This window comes from Marmota monax, unplaced genomic scaffold (assembly GCF_021218885.2).
Source record: "Marmota monax isolate L192 unplaced genomic scaffold, Marmota_monax_Labrador192_F-V1.1 WCK01_AAM20220418_F8-fsc00029, whole genome shotgun sequence".
In the NCBI taxonomy this organism is placed as follows: Eukaryota; Metazoa; Chordata; class Mammalia; order Rodentia; family Sciuridae; genus Marmota; species Marmota monax.
The window spans coordinates 13,116,671-13,136,883 of NW_026693024.1; the positions used below are offsets into that span (position 1 = coordinate 13,116,671).

The window sequence follows — 20,213 nt, forward strand, 5'->3', positions numbered from 1 at the left end:
CGATGTTGGTACCTGGGCCTCCATCTGCCTGGCCAGGTCCTGGCATTCAGGGCTTCTGTGGAAAGTGGACCATGAGGGTGAAAGGGAGGGAAAAAATGAGAGGTTGAGAGATGAGAGGAGGAAAAGGATCCAAAATACAATGAAGTCATTCTGATCAATTAATAACTCCTACGCCCCCAGGAGGCATATGAGAGAGAGGATCAGAGTGCAGCCCACACTGCGCCAGCATCAGCGCTGACCCAATTAGCATAAACAATGCACAGGTGCTCGGAAGAATTTTCACTCCTCATTTGCCCAAACAAATCTGTTTCTGGGGAAAAAAAAAATCTTTCAGTACCACCCTCTGTTCCTGTGCTAGCACAGGCATAAAAATTCACTTGTGGCCAATACCGTTTTAAGAATTCCTCAGTAAGCAATTAGATGCACACACTTATACAAAGCCTCTGAATGAACATTGGTGTTGAATCAGAAGGCTGAAGTCCTAGGACTGAACAGAGAGTCTATCCTCAAGATCCACGTGTCTTTTGCCAATTAGAAAAGCAAACTGAAGATACTTGTAAAGGTTTTGGAGGTCGAAACCAAGCCTACATTCCATTTGCCTTTTTTATAGCTACTTTCCATGCCTTTCGAAATACATTTGAAATTTTACAAAGTTAACAGTTATGGCACCTACAAAATCGGAGTTAGGATTGAAATAGTTGCTGGCATTGGCTGAGAAATGTCACAGTGTTTTGGAATTTCAGTTGCTCTGAGTTCAAACTATGATTTCTACTTTCTAATTTGAGAGGTTATGCAAGGTGATTTCCTTTTTCCTCATTTTTCACATTGGCATGCCAATAATGAGAAGTTCCTAATCCAATATTGAGGCTTAAATGAAACAAAATATCATTTTGCATGAACTCTTTTATAAATAATGTATTTATTTTATTGTTTTAGGGAAATATAAATAGAGGGCTGGGGTTTGGGCTCAGTGGTAGAGCGCTTGCCTAGCAGGTGTGAGACACTGGGTTTGATCCTCAGCACCACATAAAATAATCAATAAATAAAATAAAGGTATTGTGTCCAACTACAACTAAAAAATATATTAAAAAAAGAAAATGTAAATAGAAAAATATGTAATTGGTATATACAAATAGTAGCTAGCACCACATTTAGGGAACACTGCTTAACACAAATAGTACAAGGAAAAGTAGGCTGATCAATCCATTTAAATAAAAACATTAGGCCAATAATGTTAATAATATAATAATAAGTGACAGTTTTGTGTAAAAGTGATATGGGAATGCCTAAAGTTTGGGAACACTAAACAAATGAATGTAAAGTACTAAGCAAATGTCAAGCCCTTACCGAATGCTTAATAAATGTTAGTACCTATCTTACTTATGCTTAAATTTGATCAAGCCTCAGAGGAACACAGTAGGACATGACCTTCCCCAAGAGCGACCTCCTCCCTATCCGATCTCTTCTCTGATGCCATTCATTCCTAATTCAAAGTTCTAGGCCCTTTGAGAACGTGAGACAATCTTAAAGCACACACACACACACAAAAGCAACAAAATTCTTATTTTAAAATTAAATGACCCAACAAACCCCTAAATCTACTCCTGGGTAACATTAGCTAAATCATGCTGATTTCCTATGAATGTTCAACAAATTCTAGTTTATCAGAGACCGAGCTGTTTCTAAGTTGGCCTCCAAGAAGAGATGGCAATTAACTTGCATTTCAGTTTCATTTAGAGAGTAGAAGAAAATCTCCTGGGCAGCGTGAAATGGTACGTGATAAGGCATGGACTATGAGGAGCGTGATACATCGGGGAAACAGTGCGTGCTGCATTCACTGTGAGCAGACTGAGAGGTGACACTGCCAAGATGCAGAATGACAAGAGACCAGAATAGCAGGTGGAAGCCCCAAGTGTGCACAACCTCCCCTGCTAAACCAGGGGATTCCACTGAAGAGTCTGGCACAGAGATCAGTGGTCAGGGTTATTTCTAGGAAGGTCAGAGATATGGAGGATAACTGGGGAAGTAAGAGGAGAGCCAGGAGAACTCCAGCTAACCACCAGAGTGATCAAAACAAGAGGGCAATGTAGCTTGGAAATGCAGGGGCTGAGCAAGTGAATTCAGAAGGGGAGAGGTCCTGGAAATATTAAGCAGATTCTTTTTTTCTTCCTTCCTTCCTTCCTTTCTTCCTTCCTTCCTTCCTTCCTTCCTTCCTTCCTTCCTTCCTTCCTTCCTTTCTTTCTTTGTAGTTGTAGATGGACGGCATGCCTTTATTTTATTTGTGTATTTTTTCATGTCGTGCTGAGGACCAAACCCAGTGCCTCCCACATCCAAGGCAATCCCTCTGCCACTGAGCTATAACCTCAACCCCATAAGCATATTCTTTCAGGTGCTGTATAGTGAGGGGAGAGGGGGTCCTTCAAATGATCCTGAGATGTTATGCATAGTCACACTGGAGAAAAGATAAAGCTGCTCACCCAGAGTGGGAGCCTAGGAAGAGAATCAAGATGAGGAGGACTCAATTGAGAACCTGCCAAATTTAGAGGCCCTATGGAATATCCACAGGCTACCAGCATGGAGTAAGTTTTTGGGTCCAAAACTTGGTATAGAGACCATGGAAAACCATCAAGATTTCCTATATGCCTTGGTGATTACTAAAATGATTTCTTTTTTATTTTTTATTTATGTATGTCAGTGGAATGCATTACTATTCATATTCACATACAGAGCACAATTTTTCATATCTTTGGTTGTATACAAACTATATTCACACCAATTCATGTCTTAATACATTGTACTTTGGATAATGATGACCATCATATTCCACCATCATTTCTAACCCCATGCCCCCTCCCTTCCCCTCCCACCTCTCCGCCCTATCTAGAGTTTGTCTATTCCTCCCATGCTCCTCCTCCCTACCCCCCTATGAATCAGCCTCCTTATATCAGAGAAAACATTTGGCATTTGATTATTTGGGATTGGCTAACTTCACTTAGCATTATCTTCTCTAACTCCATCCATTTACCTGCAAATGCCATGATTTCAGTCTCTTTTATTGCTGAGTAATATATGCCACATTTATTTTATCCATTCATCTACTGAAGGGCATCTAGGTTGGTTCCACAGTTTCGCTATTGTGAATTGTGCTGCTATAAACATTGATGTGGCTGTGTGCCTGTAGTATGCTGTTTTTAAGTCCTTTGGGTATAGACTGAGGAGAGGGATAGCTGGGTCAAATGGTGGTTCCATTCCCAATTTTCCAAGAAATCTCCACACTGCTTTCCATATTGGCTGCACCAATTTGTAGTCCCACCAGCAATGTATGAATGTACCTTTTTCTCCACATCCTCACTAACACTTATTGTTGTTTGTCTTCATAATAGCTGCCATTCTGACAGGAGTGAGATGAAATCTTAGAGTAGTTTGTATTCGTAATAGCCGCCATTCTGACTGGAGTGAGATGATATCTTACAGTAGTTTTGATTTGCATTTCTCTAATTGCTAGCAATGATGAACATTTTTCATATATTTATTGATTGATTGTATATCATCTTCCAAGAAGCATCTGTTCAAGGACCTAGGAATAAAACCAGAGACCCTGCGTCTAAAAGAAGAAAAAGTAGGCCCTAATCTCCTTCGTGTGGGATTAGGCCCCAACTTCCTTAATAAGACTCCTCTGTCGCAAGAATTAAAGTCAAGAATCAATAAATGGGATGGACTCAAACTAAAAAGTTTTTTCTCAGCAAAAGAAACAGTCTGTGAGGTGAATAGAGAGCCTACATCTTGGGAGCAAATCTTTACCCCTCACACATCAGATACAGCACTAATCTCTAGGGTATACAAAGAACTCAAAAAGCTAAGCACCAAAAAAACAAATAACCCAATCAATAAATGGGCCAAGGAACTGAAATGATTTCACTAAGATGTTTTGATTTTGCCTTTGTGTGTGTACTTCCACTGAGTTTTTAATTTTTCTTTCATATTATTTAAAGGACTGGGAGATTATTTAAAGGAAATATTTTCTAAATTAAACACTTTTCCTATGAATTCAATATCTTTTCCCTAGCACTAGTACTTAAAATTAATAGTTCATTTTACATGTGTACATGAACTAAATGTTTGCAGTTACCAAGATTATTTGAAATTTGGACTCATGTTTTCAATAAGCAGCAACATTCTAAATTATCACTTATGAACTCATCTAAAGAAACCAAGTTTTCCAAAACCTTAGTGCAACTCCATCACAGTATAGGACTATACCTTACCACAGAATGTTGCCAAGGAAGAAAAAACAAGAGATATGATTATAGCTGGTTAAAACTAGACCTTGCTTGGACCTGTTCTGTGTAGTGGATTATGTACTTTTTTGTGACCAAACTTAAATAGGTGACAGGCCGACAAGAAAACCAGTTGGCTTAGCCCCATTTTATCATCATCTTCGAAAAGTGAAAACACATTCCTACATCATACTGCAGGACTGTTGGACATCAACCCCACATCTGTGCTAGCTCAGCAATCCGGATATGTGTACTAGGACTGAGGAAGGAAATGAGGGTGAGAAGAGGACTTGCGTGTGTCAGGGACTTCATATTTGTTGTTTAACTTGATCCACACAAAGGAAATTTATGGACTACATGTCGTTATCTCCATTTACACATGTTCCAGTAATCCAGTAACTTGCCAGGGTCACACACAGCTATACCAACTGAGCCAGAAGTAGGACCCTGAACTTTTCCGTTCTTCTCACTACGTCTCACGGTCCCATATTGCATCGGAGACCATGGCAATGCTAGCAAAGACGTCATAAGCAACATATGGAGACACACAGATGTTCATGAGTTGCCACATGCTCAAAGGTAGAATATCCCAATGTTGTGAGATAAAAATATGGCAAAAGAATAATTTTATGTACTCATGCTCTTAGGGTAAGCTTCTTAAAAGAGGTATTTGTCTTTTACTTGGGAAACCACCAGGATGGAGTGGTGGGGCCCTTGGTTTAAATTGCAGGGCATGTGACTTGCTTACAAAGACAATCTTCCCTAGTCTCCATCATGGATTCATACTTGCTTTTTCTTCTCTATGTGGAACATATGATCATTCATAAATTTTTAAAAATAGAGGCAAAACAGCAAAGTAAAGCTTAATTAGTCCCATCGTTTAAAATAGGTACTTCTTTGCAACCTGATGAATAATTTTACATTCCTTTTTCATACATGTGGACACACATATGTATATTTTTAACTCCATTAAAGCTCCTCATATTTAGTATCTTTAGTTTTTTTCTGTCTTAATTTTAAAAAGAATAAATAATAAAAATTCTTCTTACTTTGGGGCTCTTGATTCTAACTAATGCATGAAATAATCAAAGAGAGTGGTCAATGTAGCTTTAGTGTTACCCCAAGGGTGACTTTGTCAGCTGAGTTAATGTCCCTGGATCTGTTCTGATATTGGTCACTAGACACAGTCTCTGACTGACACCCTGTGATCTGACACTGTCATCAGCTCACCTGTTGACACAATAGACTACAAATAAAATGTCCACTTACTCTACCTCAGCAGGTCTTCTCACCTGGGGAATTTTCATATTTCCTCCTCCACAACCACAATATGCTGTTTTTTTTTTTTTGTTTTTGTTTTTTTTTGAGGAGGGGAGCTAACCAGAGATTGAACCCAGGGACGCTCAACCACTGAGCCACATCCCCAGCCCTATTTTGTATTGTATTTAGAGACAGGGTCTCTCCGAGTTGCTAAGCACCTCACTTTGCTGAGGCTGGCTTTGAACTCGCTATCCTCCTGCCTCAGCCTCCCGAGCCACTGGGATTACAGGCACATACCAGCCACATATATTTTTATTCTTGTTTTAGATAGAAATGGTATTTCATTACCTTCCATGAGCAAATTTCTAGGTATTTCTCTTATTTCATTGAACAGTATAATCAAAACAATAATAGAACATTAGAACCAGAAGTTACTTAATTCAACTGGCTCATTTCACAGATGATAAAACTGAGCTTCAGGGAAGGTAGGCAAGGCAAATATCGTTTATTAGATGCCTAACATACCAGAAGCTATGCCTGTTTATTTTGTTCAAGACCACAAACTTACAAGTTAGATATCACTGCCCTCAATTCATATGGAATTAAAGCTTAGAAGGATCAGGAAACTGAAGAGGTGGAGCTAGGATTCAAACATCTGTCGTTCTGACAACACAGCTTTCCTTGGGTGATCCTGCCTTCGTGTGCCTGTGTGTGGGGGAGTGACTTACTAAATCAGACAGCTAGATGGTTGCAGGGCAGGCATCAGAAAGAACCTAGTCTCATGCTCTCTTAAGTTCACGTTCACATCTCCTGCAGTCTTCCTGTACATAGGACTCAAATGGTACTCACCTTGACCTCTGGGGTTACTCTGCAGTCAACCAAGTCCAGCAGATTGCCACCCAAAGACATTTCCAAGTATATGCCATCTTCTCATACATCAAACTTGAACTAGAAATGTTAGAACCTTTCATTTTAAACGATGTCAATTAATTAACATCTATATGGAAAATCAACCCTGTAGAAAATACAAAATCAAAACAAATAATTTTATTATTATCTTCACTATTCAACGAGGCTGGGAAAATGACTTGTGTACCTTAACCAGGCAGGTTCAACATCAGAATAATGGAAAGCGGCTTGGGTTTAGGTCTAACTTAATTCAACATGCAAAGCTTGAAGCAGTTTCCTTTTCTGCATCTAACACGTTTTAGCAACCAGCCCCCAGCCACTCTGCACAGCATCTACTTTAAGAAACTGGGAGAAAGGAAGCAATGAACATTTGCTGCCCGCCCACAATTTGTCAGGGTCTGTGTTTTACATTTATTATATAATGTTTTATCCTCCCAAAGCCCAGTGAGAGAGTTCGTTTTATTTCCAGTTTGCCTATAACTAAACCAAAGCTTAGAGAGCTAACTTTTTTTTAACAAGGTCTAAGAAGTATTAAGTTTGGGAATTATGCCAAAGATTAATTTCACAGCCACAGAGTTACTTGAAACTGGCTAGCAATAATAGCTTTAAGACAGTAAATCTCTATCAAGAATTTCCATTGCCAAACACTTCATAAGGATTATGTATTTAAATTCTTAGAGTGACCCTACCATGTAGGTCCTGTGTTAGCAGCATCTTACAGATGCATAAGAGGTTAAGTAGTTTCATGAAATCACACAACCAGTAAGTATGGGATGTGGATGCCAACTCAGGAGGAGTAGTCTTAGCCTGTGCTGCTATCCAGTAGTTCCTATTATCTAGAAGGAATACAATATCCTCATTATCTTGCTTATACATTCATACCAAGTGAAAATTACTAAGTGACACACGGTTGGCAGAGATAAAGAAAGAGGAAGATACTAATTCTCCTAGGGCTGTTGAAGCAGGCATGGGGATAAAAACGTTTTAGCCCTACAGGGTGGACACAGTTTGGACATGCAAAGATGGGGAGGAGAAGATAAAGAAAGGTTTTTCACTGGGGAAAAAACAATTCCTTGGTCACTTTAGTTTTCTTTACCATCATCTCTCTCTTGAAATGTATCAACTTATCCATCATACTGGTTAAGATCTGGGTTTTCTGGTACATATGGATGACATCTAAGGATTTATTTTTGATATCTCTGAGTCCATTGAGAACCTGTAAATATTACTTATTTATTGATGCCTCTCATATTACCCCAAAACTTAGTGGTCTAAAACAGCAAACACTTATTATCTCACACCTTTTGTGAGTCAGAAATTTGGGAGTATCTTAAGCTAGGCTATTCTGGCTCAGGGTCTGAGATGACAATCAGGATGTTGGTTTGGGCTGCAGTGACCTTCAGGCTTGACCAGGGATCCCAAGGTGGCTTGTGCACATGGCAGAAGGCCTTGGTTCCTTGCTACATGAGCCTCTCTGTAGGCTGCCTATGGGTCCCATCACATTGCCTAGGGGACCCAAAAGCAAGGGACCCAAAGGAAGAGCAAGACACAAGCGACAGTATTTTTGTGACCATCACTTCTATCATATTCTAGTGGTCACAAAACTACCCCTTATTTAATGTAGGAGGGAAATTCACAAGAGTTGGGGATCCCAAGTGTTGAGGGTCACTGGGGGCCATTTTGAAGGCTTTTAGAAGGCACATAAGTCTTTTAGGGAGTGGAAATGTTTCAAAAGGCAGAGAAAATACAATTCCTGTACTTAGACAGGGTTTGTTAATATGTCTCATATCAATAAGCAGTTTTTAAATTGGACACAATGATGCCTAGAGCAAAAGGTAGTCCATCTGGGAGAGGATGGCCAGGCCAACATTGGTCTAGCAATGACTAGTCTCGCACTCATTATAGTCAGGCATTGATTCAAGAAAAGCTAGGTAGTTGAGCCTTAAAGAAGAGAGCAAAGTCACCACTAGAGCCATATCTTGTTACAGGAAATGGGGCTGGTCTGAATGCCCAGATATGGAACTGTCCCTTTGGGAAGGCCCCATCTTCTGTATCATCTTGCACAAACTCTACCGTTTCTTGTCCTAATCACATAGACTAGGATGCGAATTGTGCTCCCTTGAGTTGTGTAACAGGGAGACAGGACTCAGAGCCAGAAGGAACACTGTGCACCTGGAATCCAGGCAGCAATTGTAAAACCAAGGCAACCACCCGCTCTCCTTTATGCACACCCACAAAATTAGCCAGATGTAAGAGGGGAATAATATCAGAACTTTTCTCTAAGTGGACAGCTTGTTTAACAATAAATTAAGCCCAGAGAACAAAGATATACCAATAGCAGCTCCTCAGATTGTTGCTTCTCTATCAAAATAGGTGTATGAATAGACAAGAAAACCATTCTAGGATCTGTGCTCTAAATTTAGTTGTGATTAAAAAGCCAGTCAAAAAAAACATTTTTGGCATATTTTTGAGAAACCTATTTAGATATGCAAGTTACTAATGTAGGTTGGGTTGATATTTTACTTAATAGCATTCATCCTCATCATTTACATTTTTATATTTTCTACATGAATGATTTTCAACACCATCACTGTGATTAGCGACAGCCTACTGGGCTTAATTGTGAGGTACACAAGTTCTTATATTTCTAATTCATGTCAGATATGCAAAATCATGAAATATGCTTCATCTGTATCGCCCAAATTCTTAATCTGTTTCATTAAAATACACCAAGTTTTTCTTTTCCTTCCTTTTTTTCTTTGGTGTGAGTGGGGGGTACCAGGGATTGAACCCAGAGGTGCTTAACCACTGAACCACATCCCAGGCACATTTTTTCTTTTTCTTTTTTTTTTCTTTTTTTTTTTTGCTTTGAGACAGGGTCTTGCTCAGTAGCTAAGAGCTAAGGCTGGCTTTGAACTTGAGATCTTCCTGCCTCAGATTTCTGAGCTGTTGGGATAACAGGCTGTGCTACCACATCTGGAAGAGTCAATTTTTAAAGAAAAATTCCAAATCTTGCAAATAAATTCAGGACAGACTACTCTTAATATCAGCGTTATGTTTGTTCAATGTCTATAGAAATGAATACCTGATAATGACAAATTTTCATAAAAAAATTTTCATAAAGTAAGGAAGGGTAGGACATCCTCTCTAATCTTAGAAAACCCTCCTGAATAGAGAGGAATAAACAGGTTTTTACTAGTGTTTTTTAACTTTTAATGGAAATCATTTAAAACTTACAGAAAAGTTGTAAAAATAAAATAGTATGAAAAACACCTAAATGACCCTCCCTGTTGAGGGCATTTTACCTGATTTGTTCTCTCTTATCTCTCCCTATCATCTCTATTCTCTAGAGTAAAAAAATATTGTGGGGTGGGGAGGCTAGAGACATAGCTCAGTTGGTAGAGTGCTTGATTGATGCACAAGGCACTGGGTTCAATCCCCAGCACCACAAAAAAGTAAAAATAAAATTGTGTTTGTGTGTGTGTGTGTGTGCATTTCTGAGTTATTGTGGCCTTTGATTCCTAATACTTGAATGTGCATTTCCTAAGAATTTGGATCCATAACCACAGCACATCTGTTAATTGCAGAGAATCTGACATTCCCATTTTAATTTGCATTTCATTTTGTAAGTGGGTGTAGTCATGTCTTTTAGAGTCCTTTTTCTACTCCAGGACCAAATCCAGTCTAAGGTCAGTTCTGTCTAAAATTAGGGGCCAGGAAAGTCCAGTCTAGGCTCAGGTCTGTTTGGCCTTTGCCTTCTTTAATCTGAAACATCTCCACACCCTTCATTTGTCTTTTAGGATTTCAGCATTGTGACCAAATACAGTTCTTCTCCCGATTTTTAGTAGACCACTCCTAACTTACCTGATAATGTATCATGATTAGACTCAAGGTCAGTCAAGGTCTGGCTGCAATAGTTCAGAGATGACATTGTATACTTCTCTAGATGTCACACCTGGAGGTGCCTAACAACCCACCATCTGTCCTTCATTGGAGATAATTTGCATTGCCCAAGTGACAGGCTGTCCTATTTCTACTTTGAAACTAATAAATGTTTGGGAGGAAACTTTAAAGCCATGAAAGTGTCCTGGTCATCATCAAAATTTCCCCCTAGGTTTAGCGTCCATTGTTGGCTCTTGCTTCTTCTTTACTGTGATGGGTGCATAATGATGATCCTTCCAATTCCTGCACCACCTCCATGTTGGTGTAAGCCAGGGTAAGCCAGGGTCTGCTTCTGTCCTGCACATATTTCATTTATGTACCATTTTTCCTTTCCAGATTTTATCCATTCATTATCAGATCTCATAGTGCCTGTTTTTAACGACTTATCTTTCATTAACAGACTTCATTGGTTTTTGTTCAAATTGTCCCAGATTTGGCCAATGCAAGCCTCTTTGAGCTGGCATGGGTTCTCATAACACATCACCTTCATTTTGACCCTTAACAAGGCATAGCAAGAATTCCATTGTCGTCATTATTTTTTTATTCCTTACATCACTACCAATCCAGTTATTTTATTATATAGTTAATACATTGGTAATGAGGCTTGGAATATTTAAATATAATGGCTATCAGAGATAGGTATGAGGATAGCCTAAAAATAAGGAACAGGAAAAAACACCACAGAATTTTGGAAGAGTGGGATTATTGATAATCCAAAGATGGCCCAAGTCACTAATAAATTATTTCCATTAATTAAATTTATTTTTGACATTATGGTTTTACAATATTTAGTGCTTATTTTAAATGCAGTAATTCTCAAACTGACTTGGGGATCTTAACATGCCAGAAGCTTTTTACAAAACTGAATTTTTAGTGGTATAGATCAAATGTACATCATTTCCCATGCATAAATACAAAATGTGCAACCTGAACTTTTACAAAAGTAATCAGCTTTCTTAAAAAGTAGAACCACCATGCAGATCAAGATACAGAATATGTCCACACCCCACATTGGTTCGAGACAGTCTCTCTTCCATCACAGCATGATAACTTTGCTTATTCTTCAACTTCATGTAAATGAACTCATGCAACTTAAAATCTTTTAGAAATGGCTTCTTTCATTCAAGAGTATGTCTAAGAAGATTCATCTGTGTTGCTTCTTAGAGCAGGAGTATTTTATTTTCATGTAGCATGACACTGAGGATATTACAATTGTTTTATATGCTTCTCCTGCAGATGGCCATTTGAATTATTTCCAATCTGGGGCCGTAATAAGTACATCTTCTATGAACATGCTTGACCACATTAAAGGACACACGTAGGTTTATTATGTAAACATGCAGTCTTCCAAAGTGATGTTACAAGCTCATATTCCCATCGGCAATATCTGAATGTTCCAGTTCTTCCACAGCCTGACCAATACTTGGAATGGAATGAGTTTTAAATGTTAGCCATGTAGGCTAAAATTTCAATATCCATTTACCTACAAGGAATAACGCTGGCCATCTTTTCATATGTTTTTTGGACACCTGGATATCCTCTTCCTATGAAGTGGGCTCTGTCAAGTCTTTTGTCTATTTTTTTTAAGCTAAAGAGAAAGAGAAAGGAATAAAAAAAAAGGAAATCTCATGAAAATGGAAGGAAGATCAGTAGAATAGAAGCAGAGGACCAAAGGGGAGTAGGAAATAACTAGGAAATGAATTGACCAAATTATTCTATGACCATGTATCAATATATCACAGCTCATTCCAATGTTATATATGATTATAAGGCACCGATTTAAATAAATAAATAAATAACAAATAGAGGAAAATATCTGCTCCAGGTTTGCACTTTTCTTTTCCACTCTCATGATGTTGTCATTTTCAAAAAAAAAAAAAAAAGAGTGCATATATGAGCAAAAAGGTATTTTCTGTATTCTCCTATTATCTGTTTAATGGTTATAGGATCCACAGTGATAGCCCCTATTTGATTTTATGATATTGGTGAGCTGTATCTTCTCCTTTTTTTTTTCATTAGTCTTGCTACAGGCTAGTCAATTTAATTGATTTTTTTAAAGATAGGATCTTTTTGCTTCATTTATTTTCTACTGTTTTTCTATTTTCGATGCCATTGACTTTTGCATTTATCTTTATTAATTTCTTCCTCCTACTTGCTGTGGATTGTTTTCTCTTTTTTTCTAAATTCCTGAGGTAGGAATTTAAATTATTGACTTAGGACCTTTCCTTTCCTCTAAATCAGTGTTTAATGCTATAAATTTCCCTACTAGCTCTATTTGAGCTGAATCCCACATATTTCAAATTTCACATTTCTAATGAGGTCTTCTGATGAACAGAAGTTCTTAGTTTTAAGGATATCCACATATCTACCTTTATGTTAGTAGCTTAATTTTGTCGCATTTAAAAATCACTGCAGAGGTCATTAAAAGTAGAAGCTTTGTTGTTTATTTTCCACATATGTACCCTTGATCCATTTGGAATTGGACTTTGCATATGGTGTGAGGTTGGGAGCAAGACTGATTTTCTTCTTTGCTAGGAGTATCCAAGTGACTGAGCACTATTTATGAAAATCGCATTCTTTTCCCACTACATTGCAGGGGACTCTTGTCATGGTCATGTAACTGTTCATATATGAGTCTATTTTTAGGTTTCACTCTCTTCCATTGGTCTATTTATCTTACACTCTTTTTGCATTCTACCATGTTTTAATATCCTCTACTGTCAGTCCTACAAGCTTATTCTTATTTGTCAAAATTGCAATGGCTAGTCTTCTCCCTTTGCATTTTAATATGCATTTTAGAATCAGCTTTTTCAATTAAAACAGCTGAGATTTGAGGAATTGCATCAAATCTGAAAGTCAATTTGAAGAGACTGACATTTTAAAATTATTGTATTTTTCAATCCAAGAGCATGATCAGGGGATCTTTACCCCACTTCCCATTTTTTAGTTCTTCTTAATTTTTTCAACAATGTTTTATAGTTTTTCATTTAGAGGTATTGCTCATTTTTTGTTTATTTGTAGGTATTTGATGGTTTTGATCCTATATAAGTGGTCCTTCTAATCTTTATTTTCTAGTGATATTGTAAAATTTGATTAATATTTCTAATAAGTCTGCGTATTATTTTCTTTTTTTAGTCTGTGTATTCTTGAGGATTCTATAAGTGCATGACCTTAACAGATACAACTAATAACAATTTTATTCTTATTTTTCCAATAATTTTATCTGTTAAATTTCTTTTACTTGCATTATCTCTCTGGCCAAGACCTGTTTCATAGCACTGAACAGAAGTGGTGAGCATGGTCATTTGGGGAAGACTTGAAAATTTAAATGTACATACAGGTCTCACCTCTCAAATTCTGACTCAGTAGGTTCAGGTTGGGGGCCTAGAAAATCCACATTTTATAAGTATCCCACGTGATTCTGATGTAAAGATGTCCTAGAAACACACTTTGAGCAATATTTTTAAAAGATAACTTTTACTCATCTGAAGAATTTTCTTAATAAGAATGAAGTTTTATGCTTTTATTTTTTTCTCATCTTCTCCTCTCTGTCCTCTTCCATGTCAGTGATGGATTTATACCATCTTACTTTTTTCAAGTACTCTTCTGTACAACTTCTCTTTCCCTTGATGTATTCTCTGAAAACAATGTATGTGTAAGAATCCAGAGTTTTAAAATGATGATTGACTTTAGAAAAAGGGGGAAAATGTCTTTTTCCTAGGCCAGCAATCATATTCAAAAAGAAAAAAAATAACTACATCTGGAAGGAGTTGAGATCATTAAATTCTATCCTTTTGATATACACGTTTGCATCCACACCAGCAGACATAAAATTTTAGGTGCTGTCATATGACTGGAACAATCTGTGGGGACAGAGTAGATTATAAAGGATGCAGTTACATAAAACAGACTTGGATAATAGATCACTTGTGAGAAGTGCAGATACCATGTTGTTCCCTGAATATGATCAATTACAAATTAAAGGAAAAATTATTTTCTTGGATGTACAAAGTATTCCTTGGATATTTATGAAAAGGAGTAGAGATACAAGAATAGCTGCAAATGATTAGGTATTGAAACTAGGAAGAACATTTAAGATTATAGTATTGACCCTTGCATTTTCAAAAGTGAGGAACCCGAGCCCCATCCTGGCAGAGTGACTTGCAGTGTACTTGATGAGGCAGTAGTAATGTTGGGATCCCTGATTCCACCCCAGGTTCTTCCCCTGATGTCACCAAACAAATATTTTATAACATGAAGTCACGAATGTGAAAGGAATACCAGAGGATAAAGAATGTGGTCATATACAGACAAGTCCACAAATATGAGTCCTTCATATGAGATACAAGGAAAAGGAACTGTTAGAAAGAACTAAAGAAAGATGTGAGAAAAGGGGACAAAGTGAAAGCAAAAAAAAATTTAAAAAGTTGAAAGATAGAGAAGAAATAAATTAAGGAAGCCAAGAAATGGAAGATATAATCAGAAATGAAAAAGTGATAAAAGAATTCCAAAGCATGAAGAAAGATATAGTATTATATTCTGTTGTCAAAACATATTAATCTGGAATTACAAAATAAATAACAAAATAATAAACAAATAACAAAATAATTATAATGAAATAAAATGAAAGTGCCTTTAAACTCCTCTGAAGAGGGGTTAACCTAAAGTGGTAGCGATATTAACTTCCTAATCCTCTAAAATGTTAAATGAATGAGAATCAGAAATTCAAAGGTGTATTTCTATATATTAAGAACCATTATATCATAAAATCAAAGAAACATTGGAAAATCTAAGGCTAGTTATTCCTTCAAATGGCTTTGTCATTTTTCTAAAGACTGACTAATAAATGAAAATTCTAGTACCAGAAAATTCCAAGCATTTTGAACAAGGAAATTAGCACTGCATTGATTCAGAGTTAAGATTTATTAATTAAGATTTATTAATTCAGAATTGTTTGAGTTTATTTCCTTACTTTTTATACTTCCTAAATAACATAAACTCAAATGTTGTATTACAATTTGGTTTTACAACCTTAGTAGTCATCTAAAAATATTAACTTTCATAGTTCATTTGATAAGACAATGATCTTTCTTGTTTCCTCTTGGAATTGGGGGCATCCATTTTTGATTTATGTTTAACAAAGAATAAATGTGATATAATGATGAGGCGTATTTAAAATATTTTAAATGTCACATTTAAAATATGGATAGTACACCAAATACATATACTTAGAAAAATCAGTATACACTCATCCTTCCATATCCATGGGTTCCTATTTTAGTTATCTTTTTGTCACTGTGACCAAAATACCTGACAAGAAGAACTTAGAGGGGAGAAATTTATTTGGGCTCACAGTTTCAGAGGTTCAGTCCACAGTCATCTGACTCCATAACTCTGAGTCCAGGGTGAGGCAGCACAGCGTGGTGGAAGGGCATGACACAGGAAAGATGCTCAGGAAATGATAGCCAGGACGCAGAGAGCAAAAGTACCTACCCAGTGACCTACTACCTCTCACCACACTGTACCTATGGTTACCACCCAGTTAATCCACATCAGTGGATTAATCCACTGATTGGGTTATAGCTCTCATAATCTCATCATTTCGCCCCTTTTCATTGTCTCACACCTGAATTGGGGGGGAACATCTCATATCTAAACCATAACAGTTCCACATCTATGAGTTGAACCAACAGTAGATCAAAAATATTGGGGAGGGGGTTACATCTGTACTGAGCATGTATAAACTTTTTGTTCTTGTCATTATAATTATAATTTGGATTTACAACCTTATTAGTCATCTAAAAATATTAACTTTCATATCTAAATTCCCTAAATGATGCAGTATAACAACTATTTATATAACACTTTCACAGTATGAGGTATTATAAGTAATCTAGAGATGAGTTAAAGCATGTGAGTGGAAGTATATAGATTCTCTGCAAATACAACACCATTTTAGATAAGGGACTTGGACACCTGAGGCTTTGGGGGGTCTTAGATTCATTAAAGAGATAGGATTTGGAATCAGGAAGACATGGATTTGATCCCCAAACTTAACTACTCATTAGTTATGTAATCTGCCTTTACCCCCTTTCTTTTTTCTCTCCGTCTCTTCTTCTTTTCCCTCTCTTCCTTCCTTCAGAACCACGTGCTGAACATTTACTAGGTACTAGGTTCATGTCTTAAATACATTCTTAGGGAGAACATGGAAAGTTTATAGGGAAGAAACTGAGGTGTGCCATTGGAGCACAGGTGCAGATGCAGGAAGGAGCCAGACTTGGGGCAATTCCCAGTAGACTAGAAGAAAGTATGGTAAGTAAGGATGAAAACACAGATTAAAGTCAGGTTGATGAAGACCCCAAATGCCAGGGTGAGCACTTTCAATTAACATGCAGAGAACTGTCTAAGAATTAGAAATCAAGTGGCTAAAGGAGTTAACCCAGTACTGGAAGGATATGGGAGGGGAAATCTTTGAGAGGAACAAATTACTAAATACTTCAAAGAAACTAAGAAAGAGATGCAATGGAAAGACAGGTGCTGATGGTCTTTTAAATTAATCTTGGTTGAGAGATGAAGATGAAAAGGTGAGGGTGAAACTTGCCACTGGGAGTAAGAATTGGAGCTGGAGGGGCCAAAAATCCTATGGCAAGATTAAGCAGAAGAGCAAGGAAATAGTATGGTAGAGAAACAGCAGCAAGGTCAAGGGCAGATATATTTTTCCAAAGATGGAAGGTTACTATGCACATGTGAGGTCAAGAGACCAGTGAAGAGAGACTGAAGATTGCAAGGCAAAGGAACCCAAGATGGGGGAGAATTGACAGCTGACATGGGGAGGGAAGACTTGCTGAGCCAAAGGAACATTTTTCCTCTGGGACTGAAGGGCAGGACTTCACATGGAGATTACCTTTGTACCAGGGAGGAAACCCAGGAAGGGTAGCTGAGCATTCCAAGTGAGCACTTAGATAGAAAAGTGGCAACATTGGGAAGCAAAGGGCCAAGAAACTGAAGTTTCAGAAAGATGAACATAAAAGAGTTTTTACTCCATCAATAGGTTCAGTGGGAGCATCACAGGGGTCCAATTCACATCCCAGAAAACCTACATGGTTCTTCTCTTGTGCTGCTGGGAGGGTGGGGCAGCAGTACCAATGTTCAAAGAATTGTAAAATCCCTTTGATCCTCACCTGTCCTTCAGAAACAGTGGCACAGGGTTGTAGAGACTACAGGTCCATCCCAGAGAGGAGCGTCTGTGCTATATGTGACCAAGTAAAGAGAAGGTTGAAGGGCAAAATGAATGGATATTTATGGACAGATAAATACAAACTAGAAGTTAGTAGCTGTGTGGGAGGACCACTCCATCCTGCCTGAGTAAGAGTAGTCCACAAACTTTACTGCCAAACTGTCCCCAAACTTGGGTACACTTTCCCTCCAGCCCACACCTGCAAGTTGTAAGGGATAGAAAAGAGTGGCTGAGGAATTTCAGATCTGGTTCTCTCTCTGTTTGAGCTCCTGGTCTGGAGCAGAGGGTGCCCCTGGTAACAATGCCCTCCTCCATGACCAAGGGACCAGGGCTGGCACCGCAGGAGTGATAACAGCAAGCAGGCAGCGGCCAAAGCTGGGCCCAGAGGCCCGCATCCCGCACTAGAGGATCCTGAGGGTTAAACAGACCATAGTGGGCACTTGAAAAGCAGAGTAAGTGCGTTTGGCGGGAGAGGGCACAGTGCTGACTGGGCATCTTTGCTTTAGAGTCTTTCCTTTCGCATTAGCCTCTCGGTGCCAACGCCTGAAACTGGGGCTGCGGGCAAGAGGCAGGGTGTGGGTCCTGACCACTGACCCCTTGCCCTGTGCTGGGAGGGGACTCAGGGGGAGCCCCCTGCGCCAGCCAGCCAGGGACAGCCAGGTCTCTGCTCCAGTCCACGGATCCTTAACGGATTTTCTTTCTCTCCCTTCACCCTTTTCTCTCCTTTGCTCTCCTTCTTTCTCTCTCCCTCTTTTTTCCTTTTCCCTCTCTTTTCCCTCCCTCCCCGTCCCCCTTCCCCTCCTCTCCCCTCCCCCCTCCCCTCCCCCCTTCCCGGTGTGGGAGCCTCTTCCTCTCCCCTCCTCCCCTTTCCGCCTGTCTCCCTCTCTCTCCTCTCCTTCTCCTCTCAGCTCGCCGGGCGACCCTGCTCCTGCCTCCCACATTAATGGCGGCATCTTCGGAGGACGATATAGACCGGCGGCCCATCAGAAGAGTCCGCTCCAAGAGCGACACTCCGTACCTCGCGGAGGCCAGGATCTCCTTCAACCTAGGGGCAGGTAAGGACGCCCCCTCGCCTGCCCCGCTCTGCCACCCGGCTGGTCCCTGGCTTCCCTCCAGCCGCTGTCCCCCGGCGGCCGTGCCCTCCCCGCCCCCGCCTACCCAGCCGGGCGCTGCCCTCTGCGCTCTTTGTGTCGCCGCCGGTGTGCGGAGGGCGTGTGCGTGTGTGTGCGCCCGCGTGAGTGTGTGTCGCAGGGGTGGGGGAGGGGTGCGTGGAGCCCTACATCCGCCCGGGAGTCACATGGGGGCTCTCCCCTTCCAGGAAGAGAAGAAAGTGTTGTCAGCGCTAACAATGACACTGGGAAGCCCGGGCTGGTGGGGACGCCCGTGCGCTGGCTGGCTGTGGGCGGAGGGGCTGGCGAGGCTCGCTGGCGGGGCTGCTGCTACCGCGTGGAACTTGTTGGTGACATTCAGACTCTGGTGATTTGGACGGGTGGATGCCACCGCTGCGGTGCTGGAGTGGGGCGAGGGGGTGGGGCTGACCGCGGGGGACAGAACCTTCTCCTGGCACCGAGCAACTGGCAGGCAACGTGGTGGTCATCATAAAAGCGTGGGCTACAGGAGGCACGTTGGGTGACTTGACGCTGTCATGGGAACTGGTGCTGCAAGTGGCCCAGGTTGAATTAGGTGGAAAGGGTAACTGGTGTGGAGGAAGGGAGAGCAGGGGGCAGGGGAGGAAGGAAGGTAGAGGTAAGGAAAGAGGGAAAGAGGGGAGGGAGGGAGGAACAGGAGGAAAAGAGAAGCCAAGAAGGGAGAGAGGGCAGCAGAAAGCAGAGCCAGAGATTCAGAGTGGAACCTGCCTCAGTTGAGTCCACTCAGGTTCCCTAATAGGAACCCCAGAGTCTGCTGCTGTGCCCAACTCGCCCCCGGAGCCAGCTGTTCATTGCTGAGAAGAAGTTATCCACCACTAACTCCTCGGTGCTGCCGCCTCTTCTGATAACTCCTAAGCCTCACCCCTAGCTGTGTCTCTTCCTCTCCAGGGTCTCCTGTTAATTCAGTGACTCCCCTGCCAAAAGAGTGGGAGCTTGTTCCTGAAGGCTCACTTTCCATATAAGTTTTGAAAAACAGGCAATACTTTTTTTTCCCTCCCTTTAGGAAATTAGACCCTTGAAAATGGAACTGAATTAAATACTGTGTGTGTGTGTGTGTGTGTGTGTGTGTGTGTGTTAGAGCAAAGTGAAGCTTCAAGTGATAAGTATTTTTCTCCTTGTTGAGAAGTTTGGGCAAAAGAGAACACTCTGCCTAGAAAGGAAAGATTCATTCACTAAGCAACCACATATTTGTGGTTGGAAGAATGGGGACTGCATGTGCCAAGGTAGCCCAGTTGGTTGGAGTTTGATTTTACTGTGTCGGTGATTTGTTGTTTTTTTTTTTTTAGTCATACAAATCCAGTCACTCTCTAAATGGTTGCCTCTGGCTTTGGGGATAGAGAAAAGAGGACTTCTTCAAGGAAGCTCTGATGTGTCATGCTGTGGTAGCTTGTGGTGTTCATCTCAGAGTTGGTGATCCCTTGCTTGTGTATTCCAGATTTA

General features: G+C 39.9%; 1 protein-coding gene across 5 annotated transcripts in view; it reads left to right on the forward strand.

Moving 5' to 3' along the window:
- Positions 1–20,213, forward strand: part of Phactr1 (phosphatase and actin regulator 1) — a 497,389-nt gene that overhangs the window by 8,778 nt on the left and 468,398 nt on the right. For all 5 annotated transcript variants that reach the window (XM_046453339.2, XM_046453342.2, XM_046453345.2 and 2 more), the window contains exon 3: positions 18,534–18,680. In XM_046453339.2, coding sequence (XP_046309295.1) covers positions 18,534–18,680 — 147 coding nt within the window. The remainder of the gene's footprint in view (positions 1–18,533; positions 18,681–20,213) is intronic.